Below are 20,565 nucleotides of genomic sequence, written 5' to 3'. Positions count from 1 at the left end.
GAGCCTCAAAATGATTTTAAATGTTATGAGAAGAAATACAGGATAAAGGATGGAACCTTATTCTAACTGCAGTGCACACTGTAATTCAGGCAGTGCAAAACTCTGCTCCAACCTATATGCCTTTTATAAACTGTACGGTCCACATAGCTAGACAAACGGAAGGGAGAGTTCAAGGTTTCATGTGCATCAACAGCTAAGAATTTCATGGCACATGAGGATGAATTTGGCATTCCCTTGGTTCCCGTAGGTATCTACTTCACACCCTCAAACACTCGTGTGCATGAACAACAAAAAGCATCATTTTTGCTAAAAATAAATAGATGGAATACAAAAACCCCCAACACTTGATCTAGTGTAGATAGCTTTTAAAAGGTTCTAGTTCAAACAATAACTAACCTGAGATGTACTTTGCTCCGATTAACATTATCATGCTACTCATAATATAAAGACCCAAAGGCAGACTAGAGAAGATACTACTGTCACCTGATGTCATCCAGGGTAGGGTGTATCCAGTCAAGCAAATCAAAAGAGAAATATATATACATAAATTGCAATGTATGAGTTAGAAATCATACTAACAGCAAAACGTAATAAATGTAGTGACATTTGCAGAAAAACTAAAAAGGATTATTTATACTCCCCACAATAACTCAAAACAGTCTCTCAGTATAAAAGTTGAAATCCAAATTCCATTGTTAGCACTACCTAGGTTGAGCCCATTTTAATAGTCTTCAATGTTCAATACTCTCAGCAAGCAGAAGACAGTTTCAAAGGAAGAACTAAGGAAAATAACTTTTCCCATAGAGTTAAATGAAATGCTTAAGCATTTAGGATGGTGAAAGGAAAATTGTAGCTTTAGCTTTCAAGAATATAAGAAAGAGAATTCATGCAGCATGAGAGCTTCATCTGTGGATTGTGGGGGGAGTTTACATTTTGAGGATTCTTTACTTAACACTTTTCATTCTAACAGGTTTTCCAACAAAAGGGAAATTAAATTAAGATAAAGCCATAAATGATGTGTTGTAGGATGATTCAGGACAAAAATCTTATCCTGAAATAGTGCTGAAATATAAATTCAAATTATAGATAATAGAAGACTGCAGGTTTTATTTAATTCAAACCTGGCAGATGAAAACCCTGTCTACTTCCAAAGAAAGAACTTGTTCAGTCCCTCAAAAGTGTTTGGTATATTCTCTGTGTGTGAATAACAGGACTATGGAATTTTTCACTTTATGACAACTTCTTGCTCTTAGGCCTTCTGGGGCAAACAGATTTTGATGTAGCTATCAATCCCTCCTTCCCACACAGCAAATAATAAAGGCAGGATATATCAAGAAAAATCACAAGATGAACCTTTTCTCCTTTGCAACACGATGATTTAGTGTAAGAAAGTTTACAGAATCCCTGCACTGTCTTAGAATTGTGCTGCATCTCTTATTCCAGGTCCCTTTTTTTTACTTTTGTAAATCAGTGCCATTCTGCAAAACCTGTAGTTAGTCTTGATTTCATGTCCTCTGTTTTCAGAGCCCTACAAGATATTGCTTGTGCTCTCCTTTCAAGAAAAAGACCTACCTATCAATTTTCCTGCTTTGCTTGTGCAGTGGTTTTAAGTAGTAATTTTAAAATCACTGGAATAGTCCAAAAATACCATAGAGATGGTATGAACAGAAACAGCCACCAGAATGAAGATCAACTACCAAGGTTAATAGGCTAATTAAATAATACTTGACTAGCATTAATTTCTGGTTTACCATTTGAAGAAATGTCAGATGTCACCCAGTCCATAGATTTCATCACAGCTTTCTTCCATCTGGCAAAGCGAAACTCACTTTCTGAAATTGAGAAATCAGCAAACAGAAAAGCCTCTCAATGCATATAAATACAACTAGAAGTATTTATGAAACAAAGACTACAATATTAGTTTTCCACTCTTTTGCACAGTATAGTTTGTCTGTATAGAAAAATAATGAATAAAAAACCAAAAACAAAACAACCCAAAGCCCCCCAGTTATGTACAGTAAGGAGAAATAAACCTTAAAACCAATTATCTGCATTTTCACAATAAGAAGATTTACAAGTAGGACAAAATGAAGCAATTGCTATTCATGTAGAAGTCTTTCAGTGTTGAAAAAACTGTCTTGAAGTAAGGATTATAGCAGTAATGATAATCAATGATAAGACAAAATTCTGCACTAGAAGTTAAGAAATAATTTAAAAAGACAAAAATGCATTTGTCTTGCACACAGATTAATTATGTCAAGTACATGCTTTCCATCTCTAGAAGCACTTACGAACTGATGAAGAAGATAGCTAGCTAAAAAATAACGATTAATGTAGGCTTTTTAAAGCCAAAAGAAAAGTGTCCCACAACCAGTAAAAACTCACAGATGTACAGGAGCTTTAGGAGACATCTTTCTCCATAAAAACCTTTCAAACCTTCAAAACCTTTAATTCTACTTGCTATAAATCAGAAGCTACTAACTCCAATGCCCAATGCCAAGCTTTTTTCAAAATAAAGAAATAGAAAACCCCAACATATTCCCCTGTGGAGTTATGTTATTTTAATCATTTTGCAATCTTGATAGTCAATAAAGGGACATAACAGCAACTGAAACACACTTTTCTCTAAACTGAACACTACAAAAAAGCTCATCTTTAACATTTGTGAGGATATTCATACATAGCTGGTTTTGTATCAGTATGTTAGATTGTAACAAAGAAAAAAACATGATCTGCTGGACACAGAACATTAAGTTTGTGACTTCTTAGGTAATATGAAAGGATTTTACCCTCTGGGTTGATCTGTGGCTCAAATCGTTCACATGTCACTGCTGTCAAATCTCCAGGATTCAGACTCCAAATTCCAACTCCTTCTGCAGCTCCTGCTGCCATAGCAGCTCCTAGAGCTGTTGTTTCAGGCATTGATGGCTTTACTGAAGTAAATCACAGAGAATGCCATGAAGATTTTTAATGAAAGTCACCTTGATGACATTGGAACTAAAGATTTACATATGTATCTAGAACGATATAGCATCTATGCTTACTTTAAGTTTAGCAACTGCAAGCCTCATTTTATTACAATTCACACAGTTACGAGGCTAACTTCATCCAAAGTCGTCCAAGTCTTTGAAATATCTCAGATCACTACTTCATTTAAGACTGAATCATCCAATTGCCCATTTTCACAACACATGCAGGGCTGCTGACCTCAGCCATCAGTTTCCCTAGAGTGCTCCTGTTAAAAATACACTATCTTTTTATCTTCTCCCTCCCTTCTCAAAGCAGTGGTCACTGGCTGTTACCAGTCTTGTTTCCATGTTCTAGATATTGTGTTATTAAAAGCATTTATATTAAGAAAAGGCATCTTAAAAGAGGCTACAAATTGCTGTATTACTAGCTTGTTTGCCTTCCACAGATATGACCATCCCACCCCCAAGAAGTCAAATGTTAACTCTGTTCCATTAACTCCAGAACTGCCTGCTTCTCTGCTTAAGGCAGAGGGGATCCTTTAAAATCTGTTTCTGATTGTATCATTTCATCTGCTATGAACTATGGCTCTGCACGGACAGCATGAGCCTTGTGCATTACATATTATTAAAGGCAAGCTATAATACTTCTAGAGTTAAAAACTTTCCCATGAAGTGTCTCACATTTATGCGTAAGAGACAACACAATGGTTTTTTAAATTATTTTCTAGAAGCTGCATATGAGGCAGATTATTACATTTATGAAGCAAATTATCAGTCTTCAGTACAAAGATGAATAATATCCTGATGTTACTGTGCAATGTCCTAATGTGCAGTGACACATTAGCCATGACATATCAATTTTTTTTCAGCTTTAAAAAGTGAACAGGAGTTGTAATTTCATCTTACCTACTGGAATACAGAGAATGTCTGATTGGAGTTGCATGAGGACTTTATTATTGGTCATTCCTCCGTCTACCTGTAACTGATTTAGTGGTACCCCACAGTCCTTGTTTATGGCATCTAAAAGCTTAAGTAAAAGTAATATATGTTATTATTTAATTGCAGAGAAATCTATGATACCCTCTGAGTGTAAAATACTGATAATTCAGCATTTGCTGAAGGGTGTTAAGTAGACAATTCCTCTCCCCTATAGATCAAAAGGGCAAAAAGAGGTAGTGATGATACAGTTTTGCTTAATGTACAGCAAATGCATTCTGTGTATTACAGAAGTCCTAATGTATGAGATGTTTCTCCTCTGATCCTCTATATCTACCCAATGTGTTGCTTATATGGTCTGAGAAGAAAAACTTTGAAGAAAAGCTGATGACAACTACATTTATCAAAGCTAACAAAGGAGGAAGTAATACTAAATGCAGTCCTTTAGCTGATTGTAGTTTGTCTAAATACTTTATCTAATTTGGTGCATTAAAGAGTTGAAAAACTAAAATGTTTGAACTGGCAATCTGGAAGACATTCAATAGGAACCACTGAATGTTGAACTGTTTTGACAGAGCAGCCTCTTGAAATATTTTCAATTAGTTGCTGAAAATTGAGAATCTTACATTACACAAGATAGACTGCAACTGTTGGTTTAATTTTTTGGTAAAATAATGTTTCCTTCTTTTGGGCACAGTGGATAGCTGAAAATACATGAAAATTGTTAAAGTCTTTGCAAGGGAAAAGTAACTAAGAGTGGAGTATTTAATTCACTGATACCTATCAATATTTAGAGGGTTTCCTAAAAATGTAAGGTTTGCCTCAAAACTTAGCTACTGATAACACCAAAGCATTATCCTACAAGAACCTATTAAATGCAGAATAATGGATTTTCTAGGGTTTTGTAGAAACAGTCAATTAAATGTCTCATTTACAGATTTTTAGGTTAGTTCATAACTTTTGTTGACAAAGTCAAGCGTTAACTAGTGCAGAGTTATTTTCTCCTTGTAATTTTCAGTTTATCAGAGTAAAAAAAGAGGTGTGCTTTTCTCAGCTTTAAATGACAAAGCAACATAGACACAAACCCCACCAAAACTACAATGCACTCTTGTGCTGTTCTGTAGCTCACAAAGTACCCATTTAAACAATCCTTACTGGGAGAAGTCAGCATGGTTCTTTTTAAAAAAAGAACCAAAAAATTGTTAGGTAGTAAAAACTATACAGAGATGAGTTGTCCAGACTCTATCCATTCCAGAAAGTAAGTTAGCAAGGTCCCTTACCAGGAAATCTTTAAAGGAACTATAAGAACTGCCACAAGATAAATAACGGTTAAAAATCAGAAGCCTAAGGCCAGTTTTCATGGTGGAGGCATCTGTCCATGGGCCTGCACTGTTCAATAAACTAGAAAAAACCTGGAAAAGACAATTCACAGCACAGCAGCAAAGTCTGCTGGCAGTACTAAGCTAATCATGCTCCCTGTCACCGATTTCCTTCACATGTATCATTTCATATTTGTCTAGCCTGATTTTGCCTGCCTTTTTTAACATTCAAAACATCATTAGCCCCTCATAATCTCAGCTTTACATACATATAGTATTGGAGGTTCTGGCTTTGGTTACCACTGTGCAAAAGCATGCTGAATCATACTATGCACTCAATATAGATTAAAAAGAAAGAAAAGAATGCTAGAAATCAGGAAGGGATGAAGGAACAAAACAAATCATGATCATGCTGCTGCTGTTTCTTTTGTAATGAAGTAGGATGAAGACTATGGTATCCACTTATGTAAGTTTTTTCTAATGACAGCATTGTACAGCTCTTAGAACTGAAAAGTTGCTTGTTTTTCCATAATGCATTCTGTAATTAAAAAATGTAACAAGTGTCATCTGTCTGCACAAGGAAGAAGCTTTCTGGATAACAAGAAAAAGAGACTTGGAAGAATAGGATGGCACAATAAAACAATCAAGAACTGCAATGAACATGAAATTTGAGGGTTTTCCTCAAGGATACAAAGGATTTCCATTTTAACCGGAATTAAAACAAAACCCTTTGTCTCTGACAAGACAGAACTAACAATACATTTCTGAAAAATGTACATATATTTTATTTGTGTCACTAGGATTGAATTTGTTAATTTGTGTCCAGAGACCTGCTCAGGCACTCCTGTCATTGTGATAAAAGTACATTGACTAAAGTATGAGGAAGTATTAGGTCTGTTTAACAGTTAATGTCACCCTCAGCCAGTCAGCTTTATTCCCCTCCCTCCTACTCCCAGTGACATGCCCGGTCTCTTGTTCCGACATTTGCTGCTCTCCTCTGCAAGGCAGCTGAGATCAGTAATCCAGCAGAAAAACAGCCCAGCAGAAAGAGGGATCATTTCTGCTGGAAAGTTCACTGAGCTGTCACATGAGAGGGAATGAATGAGAGGAGGGACAAGGAAAGGGAGGAGAACGCAACAAACCAGACTATCAGTTCAGTTTACTGTAACTTTACCCTGAATTATACCACCAAACTCCTTCACAACTTTCTGAGTACTCAGAGGTTGTTAGCACAGCTTAAAAAGCAGACATTTAGGTGAAACTTCGGGCTTTTTCCACATGAGTACTTTTTACTCTATGTCACTACAGAAACAGCAAGCTGCTTTCCTCCTCTCACACAGTGTTAGCTGAGTGTTACTTTAAAAACTTGGTATGTTTAAATAATTCAGGTTTGACTGTTATCCTTTAGGGTCAAGGGATTTCTCCTGTGTTTGACTGGAACACAGGAAGTGTAAATTGATAGTAGATGGTGATATAAAGATTCTAATGATCAGAACACACTGATATCAAACCCTTTGATTCAGTTGGAGGATTTATTTCTTCTGTGACAATTTAGGTTTGCTGTTGCAGGATGCCTGCTAAGGCAATGCAAGATGTAACAGGTATGAAGTGAATCCAGATTTCCATTGGTATGTTTGCTGCTGTCTTGCTTTAACTTATTTTTGTTATTGTATGCCAGAAGCAATGTAAGCCATCTCCATCACAGCAAACAATATAAAATGTAGTCTTTTACATTAATGTGACTTCTTAGTTATGGCACTGGCCTTGTCATTTTAATGTTTCTATGTTCTACTTCTCAAAATATTTGCAAAGTAGAATCACCTTAAGTGCTGAAAAATAGCAGCATTGCCACCCCAAAATAATGCACCACCCAACCACACCACAGAATAAGACCACAGAACAATTTTTCAACATCAGCACCACGTAAAGAGAAGACTAGCATCCAAGTACAATATAAAGCATATGATTAATCTTCATTAAATGTTTTCAATCCTCTCTCTTCCTGAAGAACTATAGTTGCTGTTAACACACTAATTTACAATGTATTTAGGACCCAATCTGCCTTTACCTCTCGTGTTTGAAAGCAAACCGCTTCTAGTGCAGCGAAGGCAATGTGGTTTTTATTTGTAAACTGAGTAAGGCCACAGATAATACTGTTGAGAAAAAAAAAAAAACAACAACCAGTTAGGACATACTTCTTCTCCAGACATATATCATTGCTTCAGGTCTAGGTCTTCTAATTCAAAGCTCATTCAGTTCTATCGTATGAGCACTACTTTTTCATATTAGCAAGCTTGTTTATCTTTAATCAAAAATCTCAACACTATTTTCCTGACAAATGTGTTCAGTGTCCAATCAATACAACTGCCATAAATTAAATTTTTTTTTGCCAATCTACATGCAGATAGGTGCATATTCACCTATACACACACAAATTCTAGTCTTGAATGATCACTGCTGATTTTTCTTTAAAAAATGATACCACCTATGACTAAAATCTTCATAAATTATCTAGAGTTTTCAGTTCTTACGGAAAAGCCTAGCTGCGTCACTGCTGTGCTCTAAATGCTTAAAATTGTTTTCAGATCTATTCTGATCAGTAGTTGACTTTGCACTTTCAAAGAGATTTTTGGATACAAAAATAATCTAACCATAAATATCCTGAATTCTGTCAATGTACTCTGAACCACAGAGCAAATAATTATCCTTTTAGTCTGTTTCAACATCTGAGGAATAATAGTGTACTACACAGAAATGCTGCTACATTTGGTGTGGGATAGATATAAGCTCAAATATATTAAAGGACATTTTTAGTTGTCATTCCAAAGATCAGGTTTTAACAGTTGAACAGTTAAGCACTTGATCTAAAAAACTGTAAAAAAGCTAACTCAAAGATTTTTTTATTTCTTATGTACAAAAAAGGATCTAAATTAGAAAGATACAACTATTCTAAACCCTCAGAACTTGATATTCTTTAAGATTTCTTTTCTCATTTTAGGAAAGTTATTTTCTGTTTAGATTTGTTATACTGTGACTTCCAAGCTCACAATAGCAGAAAAGACAAATAGAATTGTTTGAACTAGTAGTTCTAACTAGTACCAGGTAGTTAAATCTTAACTACAGGAAAGGGACTAGAAGGAAAGGAGAAAAGAGTGTTCAACAGACTGGAAAGAAAGCTGGAGAAGGAGAGGGAGGAGAAATGGGGAGAAGTTAAGTAGCCAGTATCATTTGTGATAGTGAATGCAGCAGCCATGGGAAACTGAGCTCAAAAAAATTCATCAGAACTAAATTGTTCACTTTCTGCTTTTTTTTTTGCCTGAGAGCTCACAGTTATGCAGACCCCCCCTTGCTCTTTACTGAGATAAATATCCTTTCAGAAACAGAAACGCATGTGGAAAAAAAAGCTGGCCTCATTAGTGGCAAGAATGATCAAACTATCTTGTACTTATCCTGTAAAACACACAACCGAGCCCAAATGTTTTCCCTGCTCACCTCCCCAGGTTTTTTTTGGATGCGGGGAGAGGAGAGCGAGTAGCTGAACTAGCTGATCCTTTTTCTTCTAGTAGCAGCTGCTATTTTGAACTGGTTAAATACGAAAGAGAAACACGGTAGTTCCTTGAAGATACCACAGAGAATGATGTATCATGACACATCACAGGAATAAAAATAACAATTTCATATACCTGGAAGGACTAGTGAAAGTATTTGTAAAATTAAATCTCCCTGCAAACACAGTGCTTAGTCAGATTCTTACCCCCTTGCACTGGGTTCCCAGTATGGTGCATATAGTCCTGAAAATGCTGGCACAAAGTAGCAGCCATAAGAAGTCCCCACTTCTGCAGCCAGTTTTTCTAATGCACACACACAAACAGTCTTCATTTAGCTTTTTGCAACTGTACCAGAACTTAAATATGACACTTGAGGGTGTTATTAGTTACATAGGGAAAATACTCAGAATATGACAGGCAGCTACAAGAATAATAAAGCCACATGCAATTAGAAAATACAACTAATTCTGGCACTCTGCTTTTTATTGACTAGTTGTCCATTTGTAACAATGTGAATGGAAGATGGGGCATAGGAAGTTGTGGGAAATGTAAAATGAAAAATCAAAACTGAAAACCAAAATTGTGTACTCAATATTCTGACATAGATTCTGTGTGGTTTTCAAAGGGCATCATCTGGGTAACGAATGCAACCTTCAGAGCAGTGCAAATGGTCACACTTTACTTGCATCTAAGTCAAGGCAAGCAGCTGAAACTGGATCAAGACCAAAGGGAGTTAAGAATTAAATTCTCATTAATTTCAAATGGATTTAGAGTTCTAAATTCTCAGCGTACATATATAATCACAAGTCTAGCTACAAGGAAATCTGAAGCTTCTTAATATCTGAATAATAACTTTGGATATCTGAACTCCCCAATATTAAAATATTTTTGAGTTAAAAAAATTACATTAAAACATCTAGATCTGAAGAGGATGTAATGCTAATGTGCAGCTCCTTCCTCTAAGAAGAAAGGAAAATGTTTTTTTCTGCTTTTTAAAATTTATTCTGTTTGCAATGATCAGAGAAACATAGCAATAAAGAAGAAGTAGGAAAATTTATTCAAAACTTCTTTCAAAAGCAATTGCTTTTTAATCCTAAATCTCATAAATCAGTCACTTCCAAACTGCTACACCTGCATACTTTCCTTTTTCAAAGTCTGATATAGTCCTAGTTTCTATGTCATGCTCCAGGTTGTTTCAGTTGAGCTCAAGCAGAAAACATTAGCTACCCAAATGTTAAAGGATTAATGTATTCTTAGCCAAAATGGATTATCATCCTCTACAATTCCTTTAAGTAGCAGCTTTGCAAACATTCCAGACATCAAGAAATATGAAAAATTTAAGAACTTAAAACTTTAAGCTCCAAATTGTGAATACTTACCAACTTCCTGTGAAGTTTTAAGGATACCTAGATTGTCCCTCAGCCAACGAACAACAGCACCAGCTATTGCAACAGATCCCTGAAAGAAACAAAATCACTACATTAGGAGATGACAACTGATAGTTTCCTGTTCCTTTTTACAAGACTGGAGATGAAAGGTAGCTGTGGTCTCCAGCTGCAGGTTCAGCACTCCAAGAATGCTCACAACCAAACCACAAGTTTCTTGACAGCTGGAGACTGCCATATAAAACTGGCAGCCTGTTACACAGGCTTCATGTAGTAAATGGTATGTATTGCATGATTTTTGCTATGGGGGCAGTTACCATGACATTTCCTAAGCAGACTTCTTTTCTGTCTAATTTAGGTCTTCTCCTGAACATACCATTATGAGGTCCAGTAGCCTCATCCTTCTTTTTCTGACAAATTAAGATTTTTATGCTTTGATTTGAAAATACAAGACAGATTATGTCTAGAACTTAAATACAAATGACGAGACAGAAATGTAGGTACTTGTATGGGCCAGCAAAATCACTCTGTTGCCTCAGCGAACAGCCCTGAATGGTTCCATCACGTTACAGATAAAAGGCATAGCTCCCATCTCATTCCAAAGTCCAAATGGTTTTCTCTACAAGACAGTCTCAAGTCTACTAGACTAACCTTCAAGTAAAATGGAGCAGCATCATATTTTCATCTAAAGCCACTGTGAAGAAAGAGTAGAAGTGTTTTCTAACCAGCTATTACAATTACAAGATATGGCTTTGATGAAAAGGCTGAATCCACATTTTTTGCCCAGGTGTAGTATCTAAACCAGAAGATTGTAGATGATTCTAGCATGGATACAGGAGAAAAGATGCTTAATATCTTCTGCTGAAGCCATTTCTTCAGACAGTAACATTAGAGACTTGTGGATGAGGAAGAAGCAAAGTACACATGCTCATGTTTCAGCATGCAGAAATACAAATCACTCTCGCGACGGTTTCAGTTATTGCTTTAAGAATATGTGTTAAAAATAAAACAAACCTCTCATACCCCCGCACAAAATGAAAACCCCAAAGTTTGTCAGAAGATGGCAAATGCAAGATCAGCTTTCCTTAAGAAAGGAAAAGGAAAGGTATACAGGCTCCTACATCTTAGAAAAGTACTGTAAGCCACAAACTGTTCTCCCGAAGAAGAAAATCCTGTGTGTCTGTTTCACATGGAAAATGTAGGCTTTGTACAAAAGCTTAATGTCAGCAGAGAATACAGTATGCATGTTTTGAGAATAACTATTAGATCAAGCCCACTAAGCAACACAGACGGAAGAGTTCTGTTATTCCCAATGAAGGTTTGGTGGCAAATAGGTACTTAGGTGATCTGTGCTTCAGAAACGGAGCTTTAGAGCAATGAATCCTGAAATTAAAGTAAAAATCCAATTTTCTACAGTATTTGGATACCCTCAGGGTTGTGTGGAGAACTGAAGAACTAAATTCTGGAAGTAGGTACTTAAGTCTCAGTAGGTAAAAAAAGCTCAATTTTTAGAGGCTTCTTGCCCCAGAAATTTGATTTAGATTTTTAAAAGTTAGAAGTAAAATCCATTAGAATGATATAAAAACCAAAGATATTTAGTTATGACTTTTATTATGAGAGGAACACTAGTACTTTTCCCTCTCTTTTTAAAGCCTACTTCTAAAATAAGATTTTTTGTTTCATTTATTTACATTTATTACATATTTAAAAGACCATGTAACATGAAAAAAGTTTTAGCAATCATGCCCTGAAAATATAAGTGATGCAATGTAGAAATATTTTTATTAGATTACATGATACAGATTGGAGATAAGGCTAACCAAAACCAAGCCTTGAGGCACACAAGCTAAAACAGTTATTTTTATTTCCATGCAACTGAAGATAACATAAGATACTAGAGAAGTAAACAAGAACATGTATCACTACAAAAAAGAATAATTACTGGACTTACCTCTAGTGCATAACAAACAGGTTTGTCTCTGCCCAGTTTGTAAGCTATTGTGGTTAGAAGACCATGCTCAGAAAATACAGACTAAACGGGGAAGGGGGAAAGAAAAGGAAAAGCATGAACAGAGGCAGAAAATAGTTAAATAAAAATATCCAAATTATAATAAATGAGACAAATTATAATAAACAATAAACAAAGAAAAAAAATAGGGAAGGTTTAAATGATGTAAATTATCAGCCACTCTAAACAAACATCTAAGATAGATCCCTCAGATTACTGGTGTTAACTCTCATTTCTGTAAACTGCCTTAGATCTTTCTAGCCTCCTCATAATAAAGAATCGGGGTCTTTAGAAGGAGACGTGAATGAGAACTAAGCCAAAGCTTTCCACTGTTTATTCAACTGCAAAGAAACAATGGGACAAAATGAATGGAAGAAATAAAAAAGCCAACACAAGGAGAAAAGCATGTGGTTGAGTAACAAAACACTCAGCACTTCTGGGTGATATTAAGAAACATATCCAAGGAAAAAACAAGAAACTTGTTATGAAAAGGTGGTTTTTTTGAAACTAAAGGAGCTAGGAAATGGAGTCTTACTGAAACACCTTGAATAAATTATTCCTTTCTATTCTTTCAGATTTCAGCATACGCTTTTCCTTATCTCTAGCAATGTGTTTTTAATAAGAAAGGCTAATACACAGTTGTGTTCCAGAGCTTAAATAAAGATTGTAAAATAATAAGTGAACTAAAAAAATTCAACTGACCTTCTGACCTGTATTGCACAACAAGAAACATCCTGTTCCATACCTAGTACGAAAGCAAAGACAAGTTAAAACCAGGATGCTTAAAGGATAACCTGTTACTGTAATTCATGAATCTGCAACTCCCCTTTGTACAGTCAAGACACCACTTTTTGCCTCTTGACAGTTATGTTACCATTAACTGATGATAAAATCATTCTCAAAAAGTTGATTTAAATTCACTCTGCAGCTGAAAAATCCAGTCCCAAGTCTCTCTGTGACTATTTCTTGAATAATACTTTATCAAGGATTAGTACAGCTGCAAATGTGAGAATTCCTCTTTGGTGGCAGTGTTTACCGACTTCAGTTTAAGATGATTATGAAAGCTACTTCATAAAATAAATATTTCACAATACTAAATTCAAGCTTTTAAAGGGAAAAATTAAAGAAATTTTGTTCCTGTCATTCAAAGACTGCATCACTTATATGTGTGTATACACATACATATAAGGACACAAAGTAATAAAATTTAATTACTCATAATCCACTGTAATTTATTCTAAGAAATTACTAGTTCCCTACCTTCCTAATACCCTGAAAATTAATAGCTTAAAATAGTATTGAGTCTTCAGTTATATTTGGAGAGAAAAATGGTAAAGCAATAACATAAACAGGTTAACCCTCCCCCCCCAGTCTTGCTTTTACCATTTTGTTTAGCTGTATGGGTGGGGTTTTGTTTTGTTGCTGTTGGTTTGGTTTTTTTTTTCTCAAAAGGTCTCTTGCATTATAAAAGTGTTTCTTATAAAAATATTTTGTGACAGCATTATTTAGAACCATGTTTGTTTTACTAACATACAAGGCCAGTAGCCATTACATTGGTGTATAAATATAAAAGATAAAGTGAAGGTTTATTAGCAATAAGTATAGATTTATGTGCAATTAAATCTGTGAAAGTGCCATACTGTGTATGTACCTACATGCTCAGTTAAGCACATGGCTGTAAATGGAGCAGTAAGTCATTTAATCAGAGCTTCTACTCAAATGAATGTTTGATTACACCAGTTGCCTGATTTAACTGACCATCTGTTTTAACTGAGGGACACTAAGAGGCTCTGAGCTAGAGACAGAAGCAAAACCAAGGAATGCAACTGAAATGAACCTTTCCTGTCTAGCAAGGATGAGGGGTATGTGTCATGCAAGTCTATGCAATCTAACATACATGGCCACTATTTTATACAAAAGTCAGGACGTTCTTTACTTTGTAGGTCAATAGAGTCAAACGGTAGAGATGTAGTTACGGGAGAAACACAAAAGCATTCGGCAGTTAGCTTGAAAGGGAACACAGTATTAAACTCGAAACTAAACAGTGTGTTTATCTTCTACTTCCATAATAACTTACGTATTTTTTGCCTGCCCATCTTGAAAACACATTTGCCCAACAAGAGCAGCAGACTGGTCACCCAAGCACTGAAAAGAGAGATGATTGGGTTTTTTAGCAAATGTCTCCAACACTGATCACATGCGTGAAAAAGAACACGAACAGATGAACTTTAATCTACTAGGAGCACACAGGTAATTGGAAGTGAGGAGAAATCTGCAAAGACAACCTGTGCTTTTTACTATTCTTCCCTTTATAAGAACTGCAAATGAAATGTGTCATGCTACTTATCATAGAATCATAGAATAGTTAGGGTTGGAAAAGACCTTAAGGTCATCTAGTTCCAGCCTCTCTGCCATGGGCAGGGACACCTCACACTAAACCATGTCACCCAAGGCTCTGTCCAACCTGGCCTTGAACACCGCCAGGGATGGAGCATTCACAACCTCCCTGGGCAGCCCATTCAAGTGCCTCACCACCCTTACAGTAAAGAACTGTATCCTTACATGTCATCTGAATTTCCCCTGTTTAAGTTTTAACCCATTCCCCCTTGTCCTGTCACTACAGTCCCTAATGAATAGTCCATCCCCAGGATCCCAATAGTCCCCACCCAGATATTGGAAGGCTGCTATGAGGTCTCCATACAGCCTTCTCCTCTCCAGGCTGAACAGCCCCAACTTCCTCAGCCTGTCTTCATACAGGAGGTGCTCCAGTCCCCTGATCATCCTCGTGGCCCTCCTCTGGACTTGTTCCAACAGTTCCATGTCCTTTTTATGTTGAGGACACCAGAACTGCACACAACACTCCAAGTGAGGTCTCACGAGAGCAGAGTAGAGGGGCAGGATCACCTCCTTTGACCTGCTGGTCACGCTCCTTTTGGTGCAGCCCAGGGTATGGTTGGCTTTCTGGGCTGCGAGCACACACTGAAGCTAGCTCATGTTCATTTTCTCATCAACCAACACCCTCAAGTCCTTCCCTGCAGGGCTGCTCTGAATCTCTTCTTTGCCCAACCTGTAGCTGTGCCTGGGATTGCTCTGACCCAGGTGTAGAACCTTGCACTTGGCATGGTTAAACTTCATAAGGCTGGCATCAGCCCACCTTACAAGCGTGTCGAAGCCCCTCTGGATGGCATTCCTTCTCTCCAGCATAAAACTTATGGTGAACAATTTAAAGAAATAAAAATAAAAATCTATTATCTTTGTGCATACTGTATTGAAAAAAAGCTGAGAGTCTGCTCAGCATTTCTGGATTATGTATATACTGAACTCTTTCTACATATAAAGCTGGGCTTCTTTCCATTTTGTAATGTTACTCAGAGATCCTAAGTTTGCAACAGCACTACACATATGCATTAAAGCCATCAGATGTATTTCCACAGCCAGACCATAACTTAATAATGAAGAATCTAATCAATTAATAATTCAACTTCAATAGTTTAGTTCATGATTAACATGAAGTAAAAAAATATCAACTTAATTTGTAGCAGGATTCCCCCATGTTAAAGCTTTTCCCAGTGATGATTTGTTCATGCAGAAACAGGTTCTTATCCCAGAATCTGAATTGAAGTAGGACTTACCCCTGAAATTGGTACACCTGTCAAAGCTCCAGATTTCTGATTCACAAAGAGAGAAAGAAAAGCTCCCAATTAGCTTTCCATGATTACAGTTGAAGACAATGAAAAAGAAGCTAAACTTTTAATGCTCAAAGGAAAACAAAGAAGGGTCATGAAAGCAACATGGCTCAGCTTGGGTATGCAACGGACTTCAGCTTAATGCGGCTCATTACTATAACACTAAAAACCAGCAGGAAATTCACAGGTCTAATGCCACCTCAACATTTCTTAACACAAATTTTGTTGAAATCAAAGTGGACAGAAAATTAGGTTCCGTGTCATCTGTGTAACCAGTGTCAAGTGTAAAATGCAAAAGTGCAAAATGGTATAGTGGACAGAAAAAAGTGGCTGTGATGACACACTAAGCAAAAACAGACACCTCATTTAACACAGCATTTTAAGTCTCATATAGAATTTGTGCAAACATTACCACATAGTTTTTTAGTTATATTTTTGCAACAGATATCATCAGAAATTTATATCCTGACAATTTTTACCTTTTTTTTAACCTGTTTCTTTGTGCAATTGTGAAATCCATTTGCAGTGAAGCCATGCAGTGCATTTCCAATATGAATCTTTTTCTTTAATTCTCATTTTTAATTAACTGGATTTAGGTAATTCAGTTTATAAATGCATTAAAAATCCCTGCCTGAATCTGATATTTCATTATAACAGAATGAATGTTCGTAGACAGAATGGCCCATTTTTCTCATTTATAAAACAAGACATTTGATAGCCAGTAGCTGTATTTTTTACTTCAACATAAAAAGATATATTCAACAGCCTGCAAATTAAGGCAAAAGCATACATCAAGATTACATTTTAGAAACAACTTTGGCATGAACTCTAATTGTAGTATCTCAAATTTGGAAATACGTGCCAAATTTATTGGTCTGGGAAGTGTGTTTTTACTAATCCTGAAACCAGTGGACATGCACAGCATCTGAACAGAATGGATAAGATGTAGGTGTTCAGCCTAATGGAAGCCTCTACTCACCAGGCTAGGACAGATTTTCTACAGTCAGCAAAAGGAAGAAAAAAAAAATGGAAGGAAAGGGGAAGAGAAACAAAAGTTCATATTTAAAGTGACCAGCAATAGTGTTTCAGTTGCCAGGTTTCCCTGCTGTTTCCATTTACCTCTCTCATTCAGCTTAATATAACTAACTTTCATCCTACCCTCACATTATTAACAGTCAACAATGACTTCTAGTGGCATCTCCATTAACAGATTAGTAAACATACTTACATGCCAGGCAAGTTAGAATTATATTTTAAATAAAATTCGCATAACTTGTCTTAATTATAAAATGCTTGTCTATGTTCTTCGTAAACAACAGAGCAAACTACCAAGAATACAAAATCACAACATCCAGTTTATCTGATTCTGAAACAAATTAGATGCCAATGTATCAGACCAGTTGGTGCTGCATTAAAGTAAACTTGAAACCTCAAGTCACTTGATAACAGTGAATGATTTACTCCTGATATTCACAGCTGCACTGGAAAACTGTGTGATTAGAAAAAAAGGATTAAAAAGACATATTTCCAAATCATGTTTTGATTAAGTGCTATGTAAATATACACACAAGAAAAGAAGTTTGTTTTTCAAAAAGAAAGCAATCTAAGGTGTTACTTGTGATTTTCCAGTTCACAAAAACTGATCAATCTTGCCCTTGGTTATGTGGAAATAAGACATCATACATCTTGTCCAGCCTTCTTAGATCATGAAGACTTCCATGGTGTCTTTCATCATTTCTTTTCAGAAGTAAAAATACTTTGCTCTAATAACAACAATCTCATTCTTTCAATGTACTGATTAAACATAGCATTCTGAAAGGTACTTTTTAAATCAGTAAGTAACTGTAATAAAAAAATAAAACTTTCATCCTTACCAAAAACCTCTCCCATCTTGTTTTGTCTATTTGATACTTAGAAAACAAGAAATACTCAATTTAATATTATACAGTAGATAACACACTAATCATAAATCAAACAATATTGGTCTAGAAAAAGCCATTAGTCTTAATCTATGCGAACTCTGACAAATCTATATTGATATAGTCATATTTTTACAAGATTAACTTCACACAACACAAGAAAACATACCATCAGGCCATAAATCTCAGAGGAGCTTCGTACTTTTGGGAGTATTTCCATAGGAATATCAAAGAACCTGAACACAGTACAAAATAATTTATATATATGTGGTCAGTGCTAAAGCAGAAAGCATTTTGCATTTATTTTCTTAAATATGTTAAAATTTTAAAGAAAAAAAGAAAACCAAATGTAAAAGGAAATTTGACTTCTAGGATTTAATCCATCACTGTGTTTTTCCACTTGTTACAGTACATGACACTGAATTATGGAGTAATTATGGAGTAAACCAGTGGAGACCTCATAGCAGCCTTCCAGTATCTGAAGGGGGCCTATAGGGATGCTGGGGAGGGACTCTTCATTAGGGACTGTAGTGATAGGACAAGGGGTAACGGGTTAAAACTTAAACAGGGGAAGTTTAGATTGGATATAAGGAGGAAATTCTTTACTGTAAGGGTGGTGAGACACTGTAATGGGTTGCCCAAGAAAGTTGTGAATGCTCCATCCCTGGCGGTGTTCAAGGCCAGGTTGGACAGAGCCTTGGGTGACATGGTTTAGTGTGAGGTGTCCCTGCCCATGGCAGAGAGGCTGGAACTAGATGACCTTAAGGTCTTTTCCAACCCTAACTATTCTATGATTCTATATATTTGAATATTTTGAAGACATATGCAAGTCTTTCTTGTGGGAAGTCATTCCTCTCCCAGCAGTATCTTTATAATATCGTTGTTAATAAATTTAAATTTAAAATAGTGACACTATCACTGTAAGCAACTTACAAATCTAATTAAGGTATAAAGAAACTATAAAATGTCATCGTTTCCATGAACCAGTCTTCCACCTACAGAAAAAATCTGCTACTTTTAATTAATCTAGGCTGTTGCAATTTGGACATCTGGACAACAATGAATCTTAACTACTAATGTAATTTACTAACAGTAAATGCAAGAGTAACTGTCAGTCGTAGTCTAGATAAAGAGGTTCTTACTCTTAAATTAATCTCTTCACACAACAGTTATAGAATCTATTTAAATAACAGCATTACTGAAAAACTGAGCTTACTGGCAGAGTTCAGGATCCCATTCCAAGGAATGAATGTTGAACAACATTGTTCTGCTGGCATTGGTTACATCTGTACAGTGAACACCTCCATTCTTTCCACCTGTCAAACTCTGAACAAAAAATATATTAACAGTATTCACCAAGCAAAGATAGAAATTTACTTAAAGAAATTTAAAAAAAAATATTTCTGATTTCACAATGCTTTCAGCTTGGAACTGGGAATTCTGTATTTCTCCAACAACTAAAGAGGCAGACCTGTTACAGTGGAACAAAGGCACAAGAGAGGTAATAGGGTTACAACAGTACCTCCTGGATTCTTATATTGCAAAGGTGGCTGATGCAGCTTTCTGAAGTCCGAGGCTTTTCCAAAAGCATGAGCAAAATCTAACAGCAACCTATGAATGGTAAACTACACATAAACATTTACCAAAAAAAAAAAAAAGTAATAAAGGGACCTTAAAATCTTCATCTAGTAGGATTTACCACATGACATCCTTGTCTCTAAACTGGAGAGACATCAATCTGGTGAATGGACTACTCAGTGGATAAAGAATGGACTGGATGGCCACACGCAGAGAGTTTTGGTCAACGACTCAATGTACAGCTGGAGACCAGTAATGAGTGGTGTCCCTGAGGGGTTGGTGTCGGGACCAGTCTTGTTCAACATCTTTGTCAGTGACATGGACAGTGGGATTGAGTGCCCCCTCAGCAAGTTTGCAATGACACTAAGTGGTTCAACTGATATGCTGGAGGGAAGGGATGCCATCCACAGGGACCTTGACGTGCTTGAGAGGTGAGATAATGTCAGCTTCATGAAGATCTACGAAGCCAAGTGCAAGTTCTTACACCTGGGTCGGAGCAATCCCAGGCACAGCTAAAGGTTAAGCTGAGAAGACATTCAAAGCAGCACTGCAGGGAAGGACTTGGGGGTGTTGGCTGACGAGAAAATGAACATGAGCCAGCCTCAGTGTGTGCTCACAGCCAAGAAAGACAAATGTATCCTGGGCTGCATTAAAAGGAGCGTGACCAGCGGGTCAAAGGAGGTGATCCTGTCCCTCTACTCTGCATTCATGAGACCCCACTTGGAGTACTGTGTGCAGTTCTGGTGTCCTCAACAAAAAAAGGACATTGAGCTGTTGGAACAAGTCCAGAGGAGGGCCACGAGGATGATCAGGGGACTGGAGCACCTCTCGTATGAAGACAGAGTGAGAAAGTTGGGGCTGCTCAGCCTGGAAAAAAGAAGGCTGGGTGGAGACTTCCAGTATCTGAAGGGGGCCTATAAGGATGCTGGGGAGGGACTCTTCATTAGAGACTGTAGTGATAGGACAAGGGGGAATGGGTTAAAACTTAAACAGGGGAAATTCAGATGACATATAAGGATACAGTTCTTTACTGTGAGGGTGGTAAGGCACTGTAATGGGTTGCCCAGGGAAATTGTGAATGCTCCATCCCTGGTGGTGTTCAAGCCAGGTTGGATGGAATCTTGGGTGGCATGGTTTAGTGTGAGGTGTCCTTGCCCATGGCAGGGGGATTGGAACCAGGTGATCTTAAGGTCCTTTCCAACCCTAACTATTCTGTG

The 20,565-nt window shown here is 36.7% G+C and overlaps 1 protein-coding gene across 7 annotated transcripts in view; it reads right to left on the bottom strand.

Moving 5' to 3' along the window:
• The window catches only part of GK (glycerol kinase), a 48,744-nt gene that overhangs the window by 15,141 nt on the left and 13,038 nt on the right, over positions 1-20,565 (bottom strand). For 4 of the 7 annotated variants that reach the window (XM_062608074.1, XM_062608071.1, XM_062608070.1 and 1 more), the window contains exons 7-19: positions 18,987-19,096; positions 17,940-18,006; positions 16,831-16,848; positions 15,798-15,833; positions 14,243-14,310; positions 12,868-12,910; positions 12,109-12,189; positions 10,152-10,230; positions 8,979-9,075; positions 7,293-7,377; positions 3,876-3,996; positions 2,790-2,933; positions 1,752-1,832 (exon numbers count right to left, since the gene is read on the bottom strand). In XM_062608074.1, the coding sequence (XP_062464058.1) occupies positions 1,752-1,832; positions 2,790-2,933; positions 3,876-3,996; positions 7,293-7,377; positions 8,979-9,075; positions 10,152-10,230; positions 12,109-12,189; positions 12,868-12,910; positions 14,243-14,310; positions 15,798-15,833; positions 16,831-16,848; positions 17,940-18,006; positions 18,987-19,096 (1,030 nt within the window). Of the gene's footprint in view, positions 1-396; positions 484-1,751; positions 1,833-2,789; positions 2,934-3,875; positions 3,997-7,292; positions 7,378-8,978; positions 9,076-10,151; positions 10,231-12,108; positions 12,190-12,867; positions 12,911-14,242; positions 14,311-15,797; positions 15,834-16,830; positions 16,849-17,939; positions 18,007-18,986; positions 19,097-20,565 lie in introns of all 7 variants that reach the window. The other 3 variants (XM_062608067.1, XM_062608069.1, XM_062608068.1) reach the window with 2 other exon arrangements.

Source organism: Pezoporus occidentalis, unplaced genomic scaffold (assembly GCF_034315485.1).
Source record: "Pezoporus occidentalis ecotype Australia unplaced genomic scaffold, CSIRO_AGI_Poc_V1 ctg129, whole genome shotgun sequence".
Classification (NCBI taxonomy): domain Eukaryota; kingdom Metazoa; phylum Chordata; class Aves; order Psittaciformes; family Psittacidae; genus Pezoporus; species Pezoporus occidentalis.
This window is presented reverse-complemented; position numbering and strand designations above follow the sequence as displayed.